This window comes from Pan paniscus, chromosome 3, assembly GCF_029289425.2.
Source record: "Pan paniscus chromosome 3, NHGRI_mPanPan1-v2.0_pri, whole genome shotgun sequence".
NCBI classification, from domain to species: domain Eukaryota; kingdom Metazoa; phylum Chordata; class Mammalia; order Primates; family Hominidae; genus Pan; species Pan paniscus.
Window position 1 is genome coordinate 73,866,564 of NC_073252.2, and position 18,779 is coordinate 73,885,342.

At 37.9% G+C, this 18,779-nt stretch overlaps 1 protein-coding gene and 1 long non-coding RNA gene across 18 annotated transcripts in view; one reads left to right on the forward strand and one right to left on the reverse strand.

Annotated features, from left to right (window-relative positions):
* Nucleotides 1–18,779, forward strand: part of LOC117979998 (uncharacterized) — a 57,933-nt gene that overhangs the window by 29,426 nt on the left and 9,728 nt on the right. The window contains exon 3 of the long non-coding RNA XR_004671110.3: nucleotides 17,738–17,842. This is a non-coding gene — a long non-coding RNA (uncharacterized LOC117979998). The remainder of the gene's footprint in view (nucleotides 1–17,737; nucleotides 17,843–18,779) is intronic.
* EXOC1 (exocyst complex component 1) overlaps nucleotides 13,838–18,779 on the reverse strand; it is a 51,658-nt gene continuing 46,716 nt past the window's right edge. For all 17 annotated transcript variants that reach the window (XM_034958789.3, XM_055111538.2, XM_003806479.6 and 14 more), the window contains 2 exons: nucleotides 16,351–16,545; nucleotides 13,838–14,508 (listed from right to left, as the gene is read on the reverse strand). In XM_034958789.3, coding sequence (XP_034814680.1) covers nucleotides 14,356–14,508; nucleotides 16,351–16,545 — 348 coding nt within the window. In that variant the 3' untranslated portion in view covers nucleotides 13,838–14,355. The remainder of the gene's footprint in view (nucleotides 14,509–16,350; nucleotides 16,546–18,779) is intronic.

Sequence of the window (18,779 nt, forward strand, 5' to 3'; positions counted from 1 at the left end):
GAAAAATTTTCTGCAAATTATATATCTGAAGAGGGACTTAAATTCAGGATATGCTGAAGAATGATGACAACTTGAAAATAAAGAGATAATCCTATTTTAAAATGGGCAAACGATTTAAATACACATTTCTCTAAAGAAGATATATAAATGGCCAAAAAGCACATCAAAAGATGCTCATCATCATTATTCTTCAGAAATGGATAAATCATCCATATGGATAAATCATAATGAAAAATGACTTCACACCTACTAAAATGGCTATAATCCAAAAGACAGGTAATAACAAGTGTTGGCAAGGATGTGGAGAAATCAAAACTCTCACACATGGCTGCTGGGAATGTAAAATAGTATAGCCACTTTGGAAAACAGTTTGGCGGTTCCACAAAAAGTTAAACATAGACTTACCATATGACCCACCAATTCTTCTCCCAGATATATACTCAGGAGAAATAAAAGAGTGCTTCCACACAGAAATGTACTCAAATGTTTAGAGCAGCATAATTCACAGTAGCTAAAAGGCAAAAACAATCCAAATTTCTATCAACTGATGAATAGATGAATAAAATATATGTCCATAAAATGAAATATTATTTGGCAATAAAAGGGAGTGAAGCTCTTGATACATGCCACAACATGGATGAACCTTGAAAATATAATGTTAAGTGAAAGAAGTCAATCAGAAAAAGACTACCTATTGTATGAGTCCAGTCGTTCATACAAAATATCTAAAATAGGTGAATCTATAAAGAAAGTAGGTTTGTGGTTGCTAGGGGTTGGAGGGAAATGGAGGGTGAATGCTAGTGGGTATGGGGTTTCTTTCTGGGGTAATAAAATATGTTCTGGAATTAGTGGTGATGGTTGTACAACTCTGCAAATACACTAAAAGCCATTGATTGTAAAGGTTACATTTTGCATTTAAGTTGTAATATATGTGAATTATATAGCTCAGCAAAGTTGTTTTTAAAAAATCTCAGCTGGGCACAGTGGCTCATGCCTGTAATCCCAATACTTTGGGAAGCTGAAGTGGGAAGATCACTTGAACCCAGAAGTTTGAGACCAGCCCATCTCTAGAAAAAAAAAAAAAGCCAGGCATGGTGGTGTGCATCTGTAGTCCCAGCTACCCAGGAGGCTAAGGCAGGAGGATCACTTAAGCCCAGGAGGTTGAAGCTGCAGTAAGCCAAGATCATGCCACTGTACTCAGCTTTGGCAACAGAGGGAGACCCTGTCAAAATAAAAACAAAAAACAAACAAACAACAACAACAAAAAAAACAAAAAAAACTCAGTACCTTGCCTTTTAAGGCTCAGAATAAACACCATCCCTTCTTATTCACTCAGTTCATCCCTCAACAAATATGTGCTGCACACCTACTCTGAGCCAGGCGTCATTGTTCTAGGAAACTATTGAAAGGTGTGGTAGATGGAATTTTCCAAAGATAGCTGCCGCAGTATATATCCCATCCACATGCTCTTTTTACAAAGTGACTGACACTCTCCATTGAGAGGTAGAGTCTGTGTTCCCTCAATTTGAGGTATGCAAGGGGCATATCACTTCTCTGACCAATCAAATATGGCAGAAGTGAGGTGATGTGACTTTTGCAGGTAGGTCATAATCTCTTTCTGTGTGTGTGTGTATGAGTGTGTGTGTTTCTCTCTCCTCTAACATCTTCCCTTGGAACCTAGCCACCACGCTGTAAGAAAGCACAAAGTCTTCATAGAGAAACCATCTGGAGGGGCCTCAAGCTCCCAGCCAACAGCCAGTCCTGCAAGAGAAGTGTTCAGATGAGTTCAGTCCCAACCTGAGTTGCATCAACTGAGCTTTCAGACATCATGCAGCAAAGACAAAGCCATCTCTGCTGGGCCTGAATCCTAGGCCACATAATACACAAGCAAAACAAAATGGCTGTTTTCCCCCCATTGCAGTTTGGGGTAATTTGTTACATAGCTATAATAACTGGAACAAAAGGATATAAACAAGGAAATCTGTATGATCTGTTCATATTTTAAAATGCCATTTTGGCTCCTATGAGAAGAATAGATTATATGGAGTAGCAGAAAAAGAAGTATCAAGGCTCCCTAAACTCTCCCAGCTAGAATCCATTCCTCCAACTTATTATGCATACTTCTAGAATATCACCTTTAAATTGATTATACTTATGGGCCTACATCTCTCTCAAGAATCTTAAACTTTAGAGGATAATTTTTTCTCTCTAGGAAAGCTAAAGTAGATCTTGTTTGAAAAATCCTGAAAGGCTTCCTTATGAAAAGAAATTGGCTGGGCGCGGTGGCTCATGCCTGTAATCCCAGCACTTTGGGAGGCTGAGGCGGGGCGGGATCACTTGAGGTCAGAAGTTCGAGACCAGATGACCAACATGGTGAAACCCCGTCTCTACTAAAAATACAAAAAATTAGCCGGGCTTGGTGGCGGGCGACTGTAATCCCCGCTACTCTGGAGGCTGAGACAGGAGAATTGCTTGAACCCGGGAGGCGGTGGTTGCAGTGAACCAAGGTCACGCCACTGCAGTCCAGCCTGGGCAATAAGAACAAAACTCCATCTCCAAACAAAAACAAAAACAAAAACAAAATTGTTAAAATAGTTGCCTTCTTAGTCATGTTTGGCCAAATATAAAAGGAACAGAGGCCTTATGATTTAAGAAAGGTAGCAAACTGATAAAAATCCATTTCTTAATCTTCAGGTGATACTGTGGCCTGGGTGAAGACATCGTATCCTCTGTGTGTAACAGTGATAAGAAGGCTTACCTCGCAGGGTTATTACAAGGCAAATGAAATAACTTTGGCACACTATTAAAGGCTTCGTGGATAATTAAAGCTTCACAAAAACCTTGATGAGATTCCCTCTATCCTCAGAAAATGTATGTGTGTGTGACGGTGTAGGGGTGGGTTGAGGTTGGATAGGAGGCAGCAAGAGAAATGGATTCCTTTCTCGTCCTTTTCTTGGACCAAGGATATTGTACAATTTCATCCATTCACCCTGGGTATTTGAGTTTGAGTTCCCAATCATTGCCAAGAAACACATCATTGATTCATTTATTTTCATTTTTAAAATTTAAATTATTTACTTATTTATTTTTGAGACAGGGTCTTGTTGTGTTGCTCAGGCTGGAGTGCAGTGGTACAGACATGGCTTACTGCAGCTTCAACCTCCTGGACTCAAGTGATCCTCCCACCTCAGCCTCCCAAGTAGCAGGGGCTACAGGCATGCACCACAATGCCCAGCTAATTTTTAAAATTTTTTGTAGAGACAGGGGTCTCGCTACGTTGCCTAGGCTGGTCCCAAACTCCTGGGCTCAAGTAATCCTCCTGCCTTGGCTTCCCAAAGTGCTATAATTACAGGCATGAGCCACAGTGCCTGGCTCATTTCTTTTTAAAATTGAGTACATATTAGTACTGTGCTAAGCATTTTACAAGCATTATCTGATTTAATGCTTACAGTGAACCTATCATATGAGTATTAATCCTTACGTTTTACAAATAAAGAAACAGGAGCAAAGACATTAACGGTTAACTTACCTGAATAAAATTATATAGCCAGACAGAGCCAGGATTTAAGCCCAAGTTCTCTCTGACTTGGAGCCTGAGCTATTAACTCGATGCTATACTGCTATTGATCTTTCATAGATGCTGCCCAATGGATGGGCAACAGTAACTCAAAGATACATAACCCATTTCCTTTATAAAATCTTCCTTGACTTTATCAGACCATAGATATATCTAGCTCCTCTGAGCTATCGCAACCCCTGCTATCTGTGTCATTTGTTTGGCATCTATGATGTACTGTATTGTCTTACATAGTTTATTTATTTTGTTTATATACATGTTTTATGCTTATATCAATTGGAGATCTTTGATTGCAAGCTACAGAAATTGGCTTCAGCTAACTTAAGTGCTTTCTACCACTCCTGCACCCTAGCATGGAAGAACATTGGGTAATTCACAGAATAAAGGAAAACAGAACCACCTGACCTTGAGGTGGGATAGAAACCAGGACAACTCTTGGGGGTCTTTATAGAATAAACTTATGGGCAGTCTCTTTTGGTATGACCACAGGAAGGATTTAACTCCAACTACCTTCATTCCACCCAGCATCACTCTGCTCAAGATTCCGATTCCTAGCAGAGAAGTAGAGTGTCCGCCTGGTCCAGTTAGTTTAGTCATATGCCCAGTCCTTGTTGAGAGTGGGACGGTGGTGGATATTCCCACCAGGATCCAGCATGATTCTACTGTGATATAGAATGAGAGACAGTTTGATTTATTTACAGAGTAATTTGAGAGATTTTGTACTTTCTGTTGAAAAGCAATATAATTTTTCAGACAGAAAAATAAACTATGTGTATATGTCCAAAGACAAGACTAGACAGCAAGAAATTATTTAAAAGACAAGGGATTCTGAGAAGCAGCAGAAAAATCAGAATGCTTAGAATAGTGCCCTAGGGAGAGGCACATCATTCAGGCTTCATCGATAAAAGTCAGAGCCTCCTCCTCTCTTCTACTTGGAGTCCTATTCACTGTGATACATTTCATGGTTTGATCAATCTTACAGCAGATTACTCCTCCTGAATAAATAAATATGGACATGAATTTTTATGAGCACAGGGTAGACGTAGTACATTTATAGCTATTATTAATTTAAAGAAAACTTGGATTATAAATTTCAAGGAAAGTTATCATAAGTAAATTTTAATACTGCTTTAAGATTATTTTCATTCATATTAAATTTAAGGCTTCCAAGCTTTCTTAGGAAAGCATGTGGTATTTTGGATTAAATGTATTCTTCCAGCACTTTAAAATCCTTTTAGAAAGTTCTCCTGGACTAAGGGCTATAATATTGACTGGTCAATGCTGACCTTGAAGTTGTTGAAGAGCAATAGATATTGGTTTGGTTGCCACTTGGCAAAGCCTGGGGGATAAACTAAAAAGAACTGTTGGCCCACACAAACTATCCAAAGGCTAAATATCTCTCTTAAAATATGGCAAATGCCAGATATGTTAAATTCGAATGAAACAACATACAATTTCTCCCAAATAACCCTCACATTTTTCTGCACAAATAATGATGTGTCATGTACAAGACACAAAAGTACCATGATTGTGCTTCTCAAGTCCCAAAAATGTTAAATAACTTGCCTAATGTTACCCAGTAAATGAGTGTAAAAGTTTGGGCAAGAATTTATTTATCCTATATAATCCATTACTCAATGAAACTTATATAGGACCCCCTAATGCTTAAAAGCAACGTCTAGATAACCTTTAAAGAAATTTTAGCCCACTGTTCTAAAATTTTAAATGACTGTGCCCACACTCTACTATTTATATACACGTTATTTTTACATATTTGCTGTGAATGCACACATATCATTCAGTGGTCTACATTTTTCTTTGATCCCTCAGTAGAAAACCTCCTACCTTTCCCCTCATATTGGACACAAGAAACCAAACTAATACCTCTCATTTCAAAATGCTCACCAGAGCATTTGTACATTCATCCAGTAAGGTTTTTAGTTCATCTTTTCTTCCCAAACAAGGACACAGCTTCTGTTCTCTATTAGCCCTAAAGTATGAATGGCACATCACTTTAAAACTAATGTGCTGGTTCATTCAACACAGAAACAACTCATTACTACTCTTGAGTAGTAAAATCAGGCTTATAAAACCATTAATGAAACAAAATACTGTTCTAATCTACAATAGTGTGTGATGCCACATTTCACCTTCTCATTTTAATTGCAAATGGCTAGAGCCAGGCTACTGTTGAATATTCTTTTGCTTTTCCTAGAATACTTCTAGGAAAAAAAAACAAAAAGACAAATCACTATGCAGTTATAGGTCTCGTACTTTGAGTTGTATGTGGAGATTCTAAAGTGTAATTTTTGAATAACAAGATTTTAAAGTATGATTACTATGTTTAGGAAAATCCTGAGGTAGTATGCATGTATGTATGTATGTATGTATTGATTGATTGATTGATTGAGACAGGGTCTCACTCTGTCACCCAGGCTGGAATGCAGTGGCGTGATCACAGCTCACTGCGGCCTCCACGTCCTGGGCTCAAGCGATCCTCCACCTCAGCCTCTTGAGTAGCTGGGATTATAGGTGTGCACCACCACATCCGGCTAATTCTTTTTTATTTTTTGTAGAGACAAGTTTCCAGTATGTTGCCTAGGCTGGTCTTGAACTCTTGGGCTCAAATGATCTTCCCGCCTTAGCTTCCTAAAGTGTTGGGATTACAGGGAGAGCCACTGCTGTCGGTCAGAGATTCTTATTTGGCTGAAGTGGGTTGCAGATATCAGTATTTTTTAACATTTCCCCAGTGATTTTAATATGCAGCAGATTGGCACAAAATTGGCTTTGTGCCAATTTTGATTCTTTACCTTAGTCTGGGCATGTTCCTGCCTTATAAAAAGCAGAGTTCTCCAGAAGGCAGAGGTTGCAGTGAGCCGAGATAGTGCCACTGCACTCCAGCCTGGGTGACAGAACGAGACTTAAAAAAAAGCAGTGTTCTATTAGCAAGGCAGAGTAGGCAGTCCCCACAGCCCACAGTGTCTAGCAGAGGGCCTTACAGAAGTAGATCTAGAAAATCCTCTTCCCAAAGAGAGCATGTCTAAATTCTACAGGCAATAACGTTCGCTTAGTTCCCTTCATGAACTTAATTCAATCCACAGGCATAGGTTGAATTGATACTACAGTGTGTGCAAGATCCTGTATTGAATGCTGTGTGAAGTAAGAATTAGAGGCAGAGCACAATTTTCTTTACTTTGTGGGCCAACTTCCAGATAACAACTCCTTCACTCAGACCCTAGCATGAATATGTCTTCAACATCTAGTTACTGAGCTCTTGAAGCAAGGCAGCATATTAGGCACTGGGCTCAAGCAGGGAACAAAGTGAGCAGAGCCTCCACCCAACTGGAACTGACGATGGAGAGTATGGCTGTGCTTTAGACACTGAAGGCAGTATAAAGAAATAGGAGTTGCCATTTCATCTTTCCATGAATTAATGACCTGTTCATTTTTTGTCTTTTTTTTTTTTTTTTTTTCTGAGACAGGGTCCTGCTCTGTCACCCAGGCTGGAGAGCAGTGGTGCCATTTCGGCTCGCTGCAACCTCCACCTCCCGGGCTCAAGTGATCCTCTCACCTTAGCCTCCTGAGTAGTTGTGACTACAGGTGTGAGCCATAATTTTTGTATTTTTTGTAGATATGGGGTTTTGCCATGTTGCCCGAGTTGGTCTTAAACTCCTGAGCTCAAAGCGATCCACCCGCCTCAGCCTCCCAAAGTGCTGGGCTTACAGGTGTGAGCCACGGCACCCAGCTCACTTTTAGTCTTTTTAAACTTAATATTTAGGCTAGGTGCTATAGCTTATGCCTGTCAGTAGGCTGGGTGCTGTGGCTCATGCCTGTCATCCCAGCACTTTGGGAGGCTGAGGTGGGAGGATCTCCTGTGGCCAGGATTTCAAGACTAGCCTGGGCAACATGGTGAGACCTCATCTCTACAAAAAATTGTTAAAAATTGCCATGTGTGGTGGGGGTGCATCTGTAGTCCCAGCTACTCAGGAGGCTAAGGTGGGAGGATCGCTTGAGACCAGGAGGTTGAGGCTGCAGTGAGCCATGATTGTGCTACTACACTCCAGCCTGGGAAACACAGCGAGAACTTGCCTCAAAACAAAATCCCCCAAGCCCCCAAAATGTAAGATTTATTAAGTACTTACATGTGCTAGATAGATACTAGTAAACAGAACAGTCTTGATCCAAATTATAAACCTTGCAATCTAAGTGTGGGAGGCAAGATACTGAGGAAATAAAGAGACAAATAAATATATTTCAAATTCAGGTAAATGCCAAGAAGGAAAAGAATAGGCTCTTAAGTGGGAATTATGGGGCAACATAATTTAAATTAAAGGATGACAGGAAAAGCTGTTTAAAATTAAATGGAGACAAGTATAAAATTCAGATCAGAACATATGCCTTCAATTTAACTTCTTCACTATCCTCTCTTCTAGTCAATTAGGCAAAATATGTAACTTCTAGAAAGACCCATCATCTTGTATGAGATCCAGATACGCATGCGAAGTTGACTGAGATGCTGAATGCAGAGAAGCCGTTCTCACAAGACCATTGGGCAAGCAATATGCTCATAGGCTGTGGCTGCTTTGTCTCGCTTATTGTATTCTCCATTGCCTCCTAGAACTCCCTTTTGAAACTGCCCTGTAAACTTTATAAAATTAACCAGGGAAGGACAGAGGGGAGAAAGGAAAATAAACCAAGTTTGCAGCATATTCAACACTAACCATGAGGTCAGCTTGCTCTCTGGCCTGCTTCTTCATGGTTTTGTGCCTAGTGTCCTAGAATCACCTAGACCCTGGATTACCATTTTCCTTAACCGCTCTATAGATAACAACTTTCACATTGTGAAATGTTAGTCTTCCCTTGGAAATAGTCCTTCAGGTCCTGCACACTGATCACACTACTGACTCAGCTGGTCTGAAGGCTCCCCATGAGGAGTTGACTCACCAAAGAATGTAGTTTTCACATCCTGATGGATCCATCCCCCTTGTCTGACCCCAATTTTCCAACCCCTCACTCTCCATGATCCCCTTAAAAATTCCAGCCTGGAACTTCTCTGGGAGATGGATTTGAGGGTCTCCTCACATCTTCTTGCTCAGCACCTGCAATAATTAATTAATTAACAAAAATAGAGACAGGATATTTCTTGCTCTGTCACCCAGGCTGGAATGCAATGGTGCAATCACAGTTCACTGCAGCCTCAAACTCCTGGGCTCAAGTGATCCTCCTGCCTCAGCCTCCCTAGTAGCCAGGACTATAGATGCCTACCACCATGCCCAGCTAATTTAAAAGACAACTTTGTAGACACGGAGTCTCACCATGTTGTCCAAGCTTGTCTCAAACTCCTGGGCTCAAGCAATCCTCCCACCTCGGCCTCCCAAAATGTGGAAATTACAGGCGTGAGCCACGTGCCCAGACACCTACAGTCATTAAACTGTGTGTGGCATCTCCGCTATCTCTGTGTAATTGGTCTGTTACTGCAGCAGGCACATGAGCCTGTTGGTCCTATAACGCTTTCTCCATCTATGTTAATATATTCTTCTTCCCTGTTTCATCTATCCCACTGCCTTTTGACTTTCTTCCCCCATCCTCTCTTTTTAAAAAATTTTCCATAAGTTGTTGGGGTAGAGGTGGTGTCAGATTACATGAGTAAGTTCTTTACTGGTGATTTGTGAGATTTTGGTGCACCCATCACCCAAGCAGTATACACTGCATCATATTTTTAGTCTTTTATCCCTCGCAACCCCCTCTTGCCACCAAGTCCCCAAAGCCCATTGTATCATTCTTATGCCTTTGCATCCTCATAGCTTAACTCCCACATATCAGTGAGAACATACAATGTTTTGTTTTCCATTCCTGAGTTACTTCACTCTGAATAATAGTCTCCAATCTCATCCAGGTCACTGCAAATGCTGTTAATTCATTCCTTTTTATGGCTGACTAGTATTCCTTCATATACATATATCATATATATGAAGGATATATATCATATACATTCATATATATAATGTATGAAGGATATATATCATATATATTCATATATATCATATATATTCATATATATACCATATGTATGAAGGATATATATATCATATATATTCATATATATACCATATATATGAAGGATATATATATCCTTGGTGCCTAGTGTCATTCAGAGGCACAAATGATGTAACTTTACACTTCAAAGCTTTGCAACTTGAACTGCAGGGGCTATGGAACAGCAGCATTGATGCTACTTGGGAGCTTGTAAGAAATGCAGAGTCTTGGGCCACACAAAACCTATTGAATCAGAATATGCATTTCAACAAGATTCCCAGTTGTTTAATAAATACAATGAGAAACATTGAAGTAGAGGATCCCAAAGCAGATAGCCATGAGAACTAATAATCTTTGACACCATTGATATTACACATTTAACTTTCCTGGAAAAGCTATTTTTACTTTCTTAGTACTTTCTCATCTACAAATATTCTCTAAGTTATGATTTTCAACAGTTTGTTTAAAAGTTCTGTGTTCCTCTCTTGTTATCACTTCTAGCAAATAATAGTATAGATCTTTAAGGTTTATAAAACTATAACTGATGGGAGTTATCCACCACCTTTTAAGTAAGAGCCATATCACCTCATTACAATTAACCATTGCCTGCTAATGAAGATACCAGACAGTGTTTTGTCCTTGGAGGTGCTATATGTTTATATCTGTGTCATCCCTGATATCAATAGAGAAAAGGAAGTGTTTGGCACTTTGAGAGGGAATTTGGTGTTGTGTGGAATATCAATCAGCTCTGTTAATACCTGGCTTGGACCTTGATCAAGGCACTAAAATCTCCTTTGGTCCTAGATCTTATCTATAAATGTCTAGGTTTCATTATCTATCAGTAAAGATATATGCATATCCACATATATGAATTTGATTTTAAATATTTAAATCAAGTGTTGAATTGATATAAAATAAGATTTATGACTGGGCATGATGGCTCATGCCTGTAACCCCAGCACTTTGGGAGGCTGAGGTGGGCAGATCACTTGAGGCCAGGAGTCTGAGACCAGCTTGGGCAACATAGCAAAACCCCTTCTTTAAAAAAAAAAAAAAAATTCGCAGGGCATGGTGGCATGCACCTGTAGTCACAGCTACTTGGGAGGCTGAGGTGGGAGGATTGCTTGGGCCCAGGAGGTTGAGGCTGCAGCAAGTTGTGATCGTGCCACTGTACTCCAGCTTGGGTGACAGAGCGAGACCCTGTCTCAAAAAAAAAAAAAAAAAAAACTATATATAGGACATAAAGTATCAGGATACAAAAAATCTGTGTATGCACTGTCCAGTTTAAGAATATTCTAATATCCCTTTGAAATCCTGTATGTCCCTGCCAGACACCATCCCCTTCCTTTCCTGCTCCTCCAATCACTCCAGAATTTTATCATTCTCTTTTCTTTAGTTTTACATTTGTAATCCCAAACCACATATTATTTAATCTTAAAGGTTCTTGAATTTTTATATTAATAGGATCATACTGCGTGTATTTTGTGATTTACTTTTTTCATCTGACATTATTTTCTTGTCATTAATGTACATTGTTTGTATAGCAGAAATTTACTTTCATTTTCACTACTGTATTGGTATTCTACTGAATGAATATATACCTCAATCTATCCATTCTACCATTATGGACATATGGGTTATTTGCCGTTTTTTGCAGTTATTTGCAGTTTTTCGTTATTATAAACAAAAGTAGTGATGGGAACTTCCATTAGACTTTGTATTAGTTTGGTGCAAAAGTAATTGCAGTTTTTGCCATTACTTTTAATGGCAATGACTTTTGCACCAACCTAATATTAATTCATAATACATGAGTTTCTTTGTGGCAGTGGTTCTCAATTCTTAGAGTACCAGAATTAGTGGGAAGCTTTTAAAAACCATAGATGCTTGGGCCCCACTCTGGACCAATTGAAATGTAATGTCGGGGGCCCAGCCACATGTATTTATAAGCACATAGGTTATTCTAATGCGTAAAGCAGGAAACGAAGGGGAGAGCATCTGGCAGAGACATACAGGATTTTAAGATCTATTCCTTCGGGGCACACACCTAAGACTGGAATTACTGAGTCATAGGTGACACACATCTTTACTAGATAATGTCAGATGGTTTAAGTGATTGTAGAAGCATTTGTGTTTTGATGGCTTCACATCCTTTTGAATTCACATTTCCTTGATAACAAATAAACGTGAATACTTCGTATGTTTATTAGCCATTCTGTTTCCTTCGTCTGTGAAATGCCTTTGTAAGTTTTTTGGGTTTTTCTGTTCTACGGTTTTTTTTTTTAGACTGATTTTTGGGAGCTTAAAAATAGGCTTTGGATGCTGATTGTTTTGTGACGTGTTGCAGTTATATTCTCTTAATTTGTGGATTGTTATTTCACTTTCATCAAAAGACCATTAAGTTCTTATTTTTAATATAGTCAAATCTATTATTTTTTTCCAATTTGCAATTTTGTGTCTTTTTAAACAAAATCCTTCTCTGTCCTGAGGCAAAAAAGATATTTTCTTACACTGTCTTTGAAAAGTTCTATATAGTTTTTGCCTTTCACATTTAGGTATTCAGTACACGTGGAATTCATTTTCTGTGTGGTGTGAGACAGGTGTTCCATTTTCACCTTTTCTCTTATGGACTACCAAATGTCTCAGTACCATTTATTCCAAGTCTATCGTTTCCCCACTGACTTGCCATGCCACACGGGTAATAGTCCATCTTTTATGGTTCTGTTTCTGGGCTCTCAGTTTCATTCCACTGGTCTGTTTATCTTCGTACCAATAAAATGCTGCTTTAATTATAATTCTTGATAAGGAAACTCCTTCCAGCTTCCAAGGGGAGTATTGGCTATTAGTCTTTTGATCTTTCATATAAATTTTAGAATTAGCTTGTCAAGTCCTACAGAAACAAAACCAAACAAAGACAGTTGTGATTTTGACTGGAACTGTGCTGAATCTTTAAACTTGAAAATAACTGCCAGCTGGTGCAGTGCCTCACACCTGTAATCCTAGTGCTTTGGGAGGCTGAGGCAGAAGGCTCACTTGAACCCAGGAGTTTGAGATCAGCCTGAGAAATATAGTGAGACCCCATTCCTACAAAAAATAAAATTAGCCAGATGTGGTGGTGCACATCTGTAGTCTCAGCTGCTTGGGAGGCTGAGGTGGGAGGATCACTTGAGCCCAGGAGATAGAGGCTGCCGTGAGCTATCATCACACCACTGCACTCCAGCCTGGGTAACAGAGCTGAGAGATCCTGTCTCTCTCAAAAAAAAACAACAAACAAAACAAAACAAAACAAAAAGGACTGCCATTTCTACTTTAGTATGTGTGTTCTTATCTGGAAACATTAAATACTTCTTCACTTATTTTGGTCTTCTTTAATATCTTTCAGTAGTTCTAATTTCTCCATAAATGTCTTATACATCTTGTATTAGCTTGGGCTGCCAAACTATTTTCTCAGTTTGGAGGCTGGAAGTCTGAGATCACGGTGCCAGCATGGTCAGGTTCTGGTGAGGGCTCTCTTCCTGGTTTGCAGACAGCTGCCTTCTCATTGTGCCCTCCCACAGCAGAGGGAGAGTGAGCCCTGCTGTCTCTTCCTCTTCTTACAAGGGCATTGAGTCTATTGGATCAGGGTTCCTACTCTTCTGACCTCATTTAAACTTAATCGTCTCCTTAAAGACCCTATCTCCAATACAGCCACATGGGGGGTTAGGGCATCAACATAAAATATTAGTAGGGCCACAATTCAGGATATAGCACATCTTTTGTTAGACTTAGTCCTAAATACTAAACATCTTCAATATTATTATTTTTCTTTTTTTTTTTTTCAAGTGACAATATCTTGCTATGTTGCCCAGGATGGAGTACAGTGGCACAATCACAACTCACTCAAACTCTTGGGCTGGGGCAATCCTCCTGCCTCAGCTTCTCAAGTGGCTTAGATTATAGGCATGTGCCACCACAAAAAATTGTTTTTCTATGGAGACAGGGTCTCACTGTGTTGCCCAGACTAGTCTCAAATTCCTGGCCTCAATCAGTCCTCCCTCCTTGGCCTCCTAGAGTGCTGGAATTACAGGCATGAGCCACTGCACCCGGCTTACTTTACTTATTATTAAACTTTTAAGTGTTTTGTGGTATATAAACTTGCAATTAATTTTTGTATATGGATTTTGTAAGAACTTGCTTTAATACACAAGACAGCATATAATAGACCTAAAAATATTATCAAATGTCAACTTTTTTGAAAATTTATTTCACATTTATTACTAGTCACATAATCCTCAAAAATCTAAGTTCACAAATGATCATCACATGAGCCCTCTTCTCCATATACACATTTGTTAGTGTGAAAAAACAATTTTGTACAGTATTTTAGTAGTTACATGATTAGCAAGCAACAGAGAAGTAGTGAAAGCTGAAGAACTCCAAATGCATTGCTCATAGGACAACCACTCAAACACAAGCAGCTAGGCAATAAAGGAAAATTTCCCATCCAGTCATTGAGAAATGCTAAAGGCATTTTATGATGACATGAACGCTTAAGTTAGTATGCAACCTATAGGGCAAATAAAACTGCTATATAGGTTGGTAATTTTGCATTTAAATATTTGTAGTATGGTACTACCCATTTATCTAACATTTAATAATACATAAAATTTTAAGTCTGGGTTCTCAAAACAGTTGCTTGGTATTTTGGTATAGTGTCTGGTATACTCAAATGCTTCATTCAGTTATCTTTTCTTCTTTCACAAGGTTTAGTGGGACTGTGCAATGCTGGAACAATAATCCAGAATGTCCTGAATAGTGAATTCCATTGTAACACCAGATCCAGGATAACAGCGAGCTATCAAACCTTCAAAGTGCTTATACTGGCGTATAAATTCATCTTGCATGGAGTGCCACACCACCTATTATTTTTAAAAAAAGTCATTAGGCTATGAATGGAAATAATATGTAATCTAGTATGCAGAAATAATGCCAAGGCATATTCTAATAATTTGGGTAGTATAGTAGCTAAGAACATGCATTCTGAAACCAGAATCCCAGTCACTTTTACCTACAAGATTTGTGACCTTCAGTACATGACATCACTGCTCTATGCCTCAAGTTCCTCATCTATAAACCAAGATAATAATAAGACCTTCCTCATAATGCTGTGAGAATTAAATAAGAAATGTACATAAAGTGCTTCGAACTGCGTTTGATACAAGTAAGCACTCATGACATTTTAGCTATTATATACTCCAATATGCAACACAGATGTGGATATGCACAATTATGTATAGAACTAAGACTAGTGATTACATAAAATGTAATGCTTTAATTTCATTTCCTATAACATTTAAAATTTTCTTTATCTTAAATTGTTGATGTAAAACATTGCTTGATGCCTTGGAGGACAGCAAAATGACTCAGACCCATTATCTGCAATCATGTGATTTACAATCTAACAGTGGAGGCTAATATGTAGACAACTACCAAGACACAATGTGATACACACATTGACATAATGGCTTAAATAGATTACATTAATTGAAGCTTACTCTTTATCAGCACAGTACAAAGCACTTTATGAATATATTGTAGTATTAAGTCTCATGATGACCTGGTGAGGGTGGGTATTATGATCATCTTCCCTATTTGACAGCTGAGGGAATGTATTCTTCCAAGATTTTTTCTTGTAAATCCTATATCTCATAAATCCTAAATTCCTGCCAACTTAAGACCAATCGCTATTCCCTAAGCAGTGTTATGCTTTTTACTTTTCATCGTTTAGCTCATATTATTTCTTTCTAGAATGCTACTCCCTCCATCCCCACTTTGCCTGTTCAAGTACATCTGACTTTCAGAGGTTAAAACAAACAATGCAATATCCCTCAGGAAAAGTCTTCCATGATGTTGAAATCAGAATTACTCTCACTCATCTCTGGGCCTTTCAATACGGTTTATAAAGAATAATGGCTTAATTTAGGCTTTAAATCTGGCTCCACTACCCATTAGTTAAGAGAGCTTGGTCCTATTACTCCACCTCTCTAAGCTGATTTTCTTTCTTTCTTTCTTTCTTTCTTTCTTTCTTTCTTTCTTTCTTTCTTTCTTTCTTTCTTTCTTTCTTTCCTTTCTCTTCCTTTCTTTCTTTCTTTTTTTTTTTTTTTTATTGAGACACGGCCTCACTCTGTTGCCTAGGCTGGAGTGCAGTGGTAGGATCATAGTTCACTGGAGCCTCAATCTCCTGGGTTCAAGTGATCCTCCTGCCTCAGCTTCCCGAGTAGCTGGGACTACAGGCACGTGCCACCATGCCCAGCTAATTTTTTTAATTTTTAGTAGAGACAAGGTCTTGCTATGTTGCCCAATACAGTGGCTACTGTACAAGAAAGGTATCGTTTCCACTTATCAAATAAGGAAACTAAGGCTCAGAGAGGTTAAGTAACTTCCCAAAGTCACACAGCTTAATCTGGAGCCAGATTATGAACCCATCTCTAATTCCAACCACTCAACCAACCAACCAACCAACCAAAGAAAAACAAACTTAATGCCTCACCATAATAAAGCAGAAATACGAAATAAGCAGAAATAGCCATATATGCTTATATAAACAGTATTCCTTTCTTCCTCACAATTCATTAATCTGGTCTGTACTCTAATGGAACTCTCCTCCTGCTCTAGATCTGTAGCATTTCTAGAAAATTATTTAAAGAAAAGCAATATATGGAAGGATCTTTAAGTCAGATGGTCAAAAGAACTAAGCATACCTGAAGTAAGTTCTCTTCTTCACATAAATGTTTATCAACTTTCTTGTAGAGGTTATCTAGACCTTTCTTTACTTCCTTTCCAGGGTACTCCTTAATGACTTTACGAAGTTCTTGTTTGTTAAATGCAAGTTGGTAACTTACTTCCTCCTCCCTTATGCCCTGTGCCACGCGAGCTTCAACACCTTCAAAGAAATGCTTCAAGGAAATGAAAAGAAACAATGGCTAAGACCTGCATTTATTATTATTTACATTAAAAAAAAATCTGATTATAAAGTAGTGTATAATCACCATGCAAAAATCAGTGTGTGAAAGTATAAACAATAAAACAATCACTTATTAACATACTTCTGAGATGAGCATTGTTAATATTGTAGAGTTCCTTGTAATCTTTTGATGCATGAATACATACAGGAGATTAAAATTTCATGTCCCACTTTACATTTAATATTGTTTTTTCCTAAATATAAATTTTAATGGCTGCATAATATTTCATACAATGACTGAACCACAATTATTATTCATTCCTCTAGTACTAGATATTTAACATCCCACTCCCCCTTCTTTTTTTGGACTTGGCAAATCTAGTGAGACTTTAGAAAATCTACTATAAATATATTTGACATAATTTTTTTTTGTATATAAGTATTTACCCACCTTACTGATTAAATTTCCAGGACTATAATTACTCTGTTGAAGAGCATAACTTTAAGTATTTGAAAGATTCTTCAGTATATATACAAACTGCTTCCTAGGAAAGCTCAACCAATTTATATTTCTGTCAACAGTGTATGAGGTTGCTACTTCACTATACCATCATAAGCATTATGACAATTTAAAACAATAGTTGCCAGAGTAAAAAAAGTTTGTCATTTTATTTTATAATTCTTTGGCTATAAATAAGGTTAACCTGCTTTCATATGTTTAGCAGTGATTCAGCCCCTTGCCCCATTTATAAATTGGGGTCTTAGTGCTTTTCTTATTGATTTTAGTAAGATCTTCTATATTAAATATACTGACTCTGTTATATTACTGTAACTATTATTCCCAGGTCTTCTTTTATATACATACTTTTATTGACTGGCATAACTGTATTTGAGCACGATACAAAGAATTAATGCTGACAAACCCCATTCCCTCTCTTTACTTTTTTCTAAAATTTTCTTAGTGATTATTTATTCATTAAATTATCATTCTTTGAGAAGTTATTCTTAGTGCTTTAAAAATTTTGTTTTTACATAAGCTCTTAATTGGTAGACAGGAAATACACTGTTTTTCAGTATATTTGCTTTAAATTTTGTCACTTGACCAACACCAGTAATTTCAACATATCATATACAGGTGGTGATAATCTTGTCTCTGTTTTCCATATCTCTTATTTATGTTTCAGGTCTTGTTGAACTGGCTAGCGCTTCAACAACAATGCTAAATAATAAAGGATCTAACAGTATTTCTGCTTTAAATTGATTTCAGAGGGAATGTCTCTAACGTTGCAGTTAAGTATCATGTAAGCTTTAGGCCTGAGATAGATCTTTTATCCAGTTAAAGGAATATTTGTCTGTTCTTAAGTTTTATAAGGAATTAGTTCTGCATTTGATTAAATGTCTTTCAAGTATTTCTTTGAATTGTTGACAGCAGATACATATTCTTTTTTTTTGTTTTGTTTTGAGACTGAGTCTTGCTCTGTCGCCCAGGCTGGAGCACAGTGGTGTGATCTCCACTCATTGCAACCACCGCCTCCTGGGTTCAAGTGATTCTCCTGCCTCAGCCTCCCGAGTAGCTAGGACTACAGGCGCGTGCCACCACGCCCAGTTAATTTTTTTTATATTTTTAGTAAAGACGGGGTTTCACCTTGTTAGCTAGGATGGTCTCGATCTTCTGACCTCGTTATCCGCCTGCCTTGGCCTCCCAAAGTGCTGGGATTACAGGTGTGAGTCACCGCGCTATTTTACTCTAACTTCAAGTTAAGAGCTTATAAAAGATAACTATATTGTAGACAAAGTTAGTTTAAAAGGTTCATTTAAGCTTTCACTATGTTGTAAAGTTCCCTAAAATCATCATTTCTTAACTTTAATTAACAGACTTACTCTGGGAAATGACTCAAGTAAGGAAAGAAAAAGAAGGGAAAGAAAAGTAAAAGGCAATGTAGAAAGTAATTTTTGGTTTTTCTTTTATCTTAATAATATTTTTGAAATTTCCACCTAGACATTGTAAACTTGGTCATTTATAAAGTAAGAAATGGGAAAGAGTAACGGCAAAGCCTAATCTAGGTTCATCCCCCAGCTTTGTAATTTATAAGCTATTATGATGTCGGGCAAGTTTTTTTACTTTCAGTTTCTTCATTTGTGAAATGGGGATAATATTATCTTAGCTTACACATCATTGTTTATAAGAATTAAAAGAAATAATGCATAATAGAATAATATTAGTAA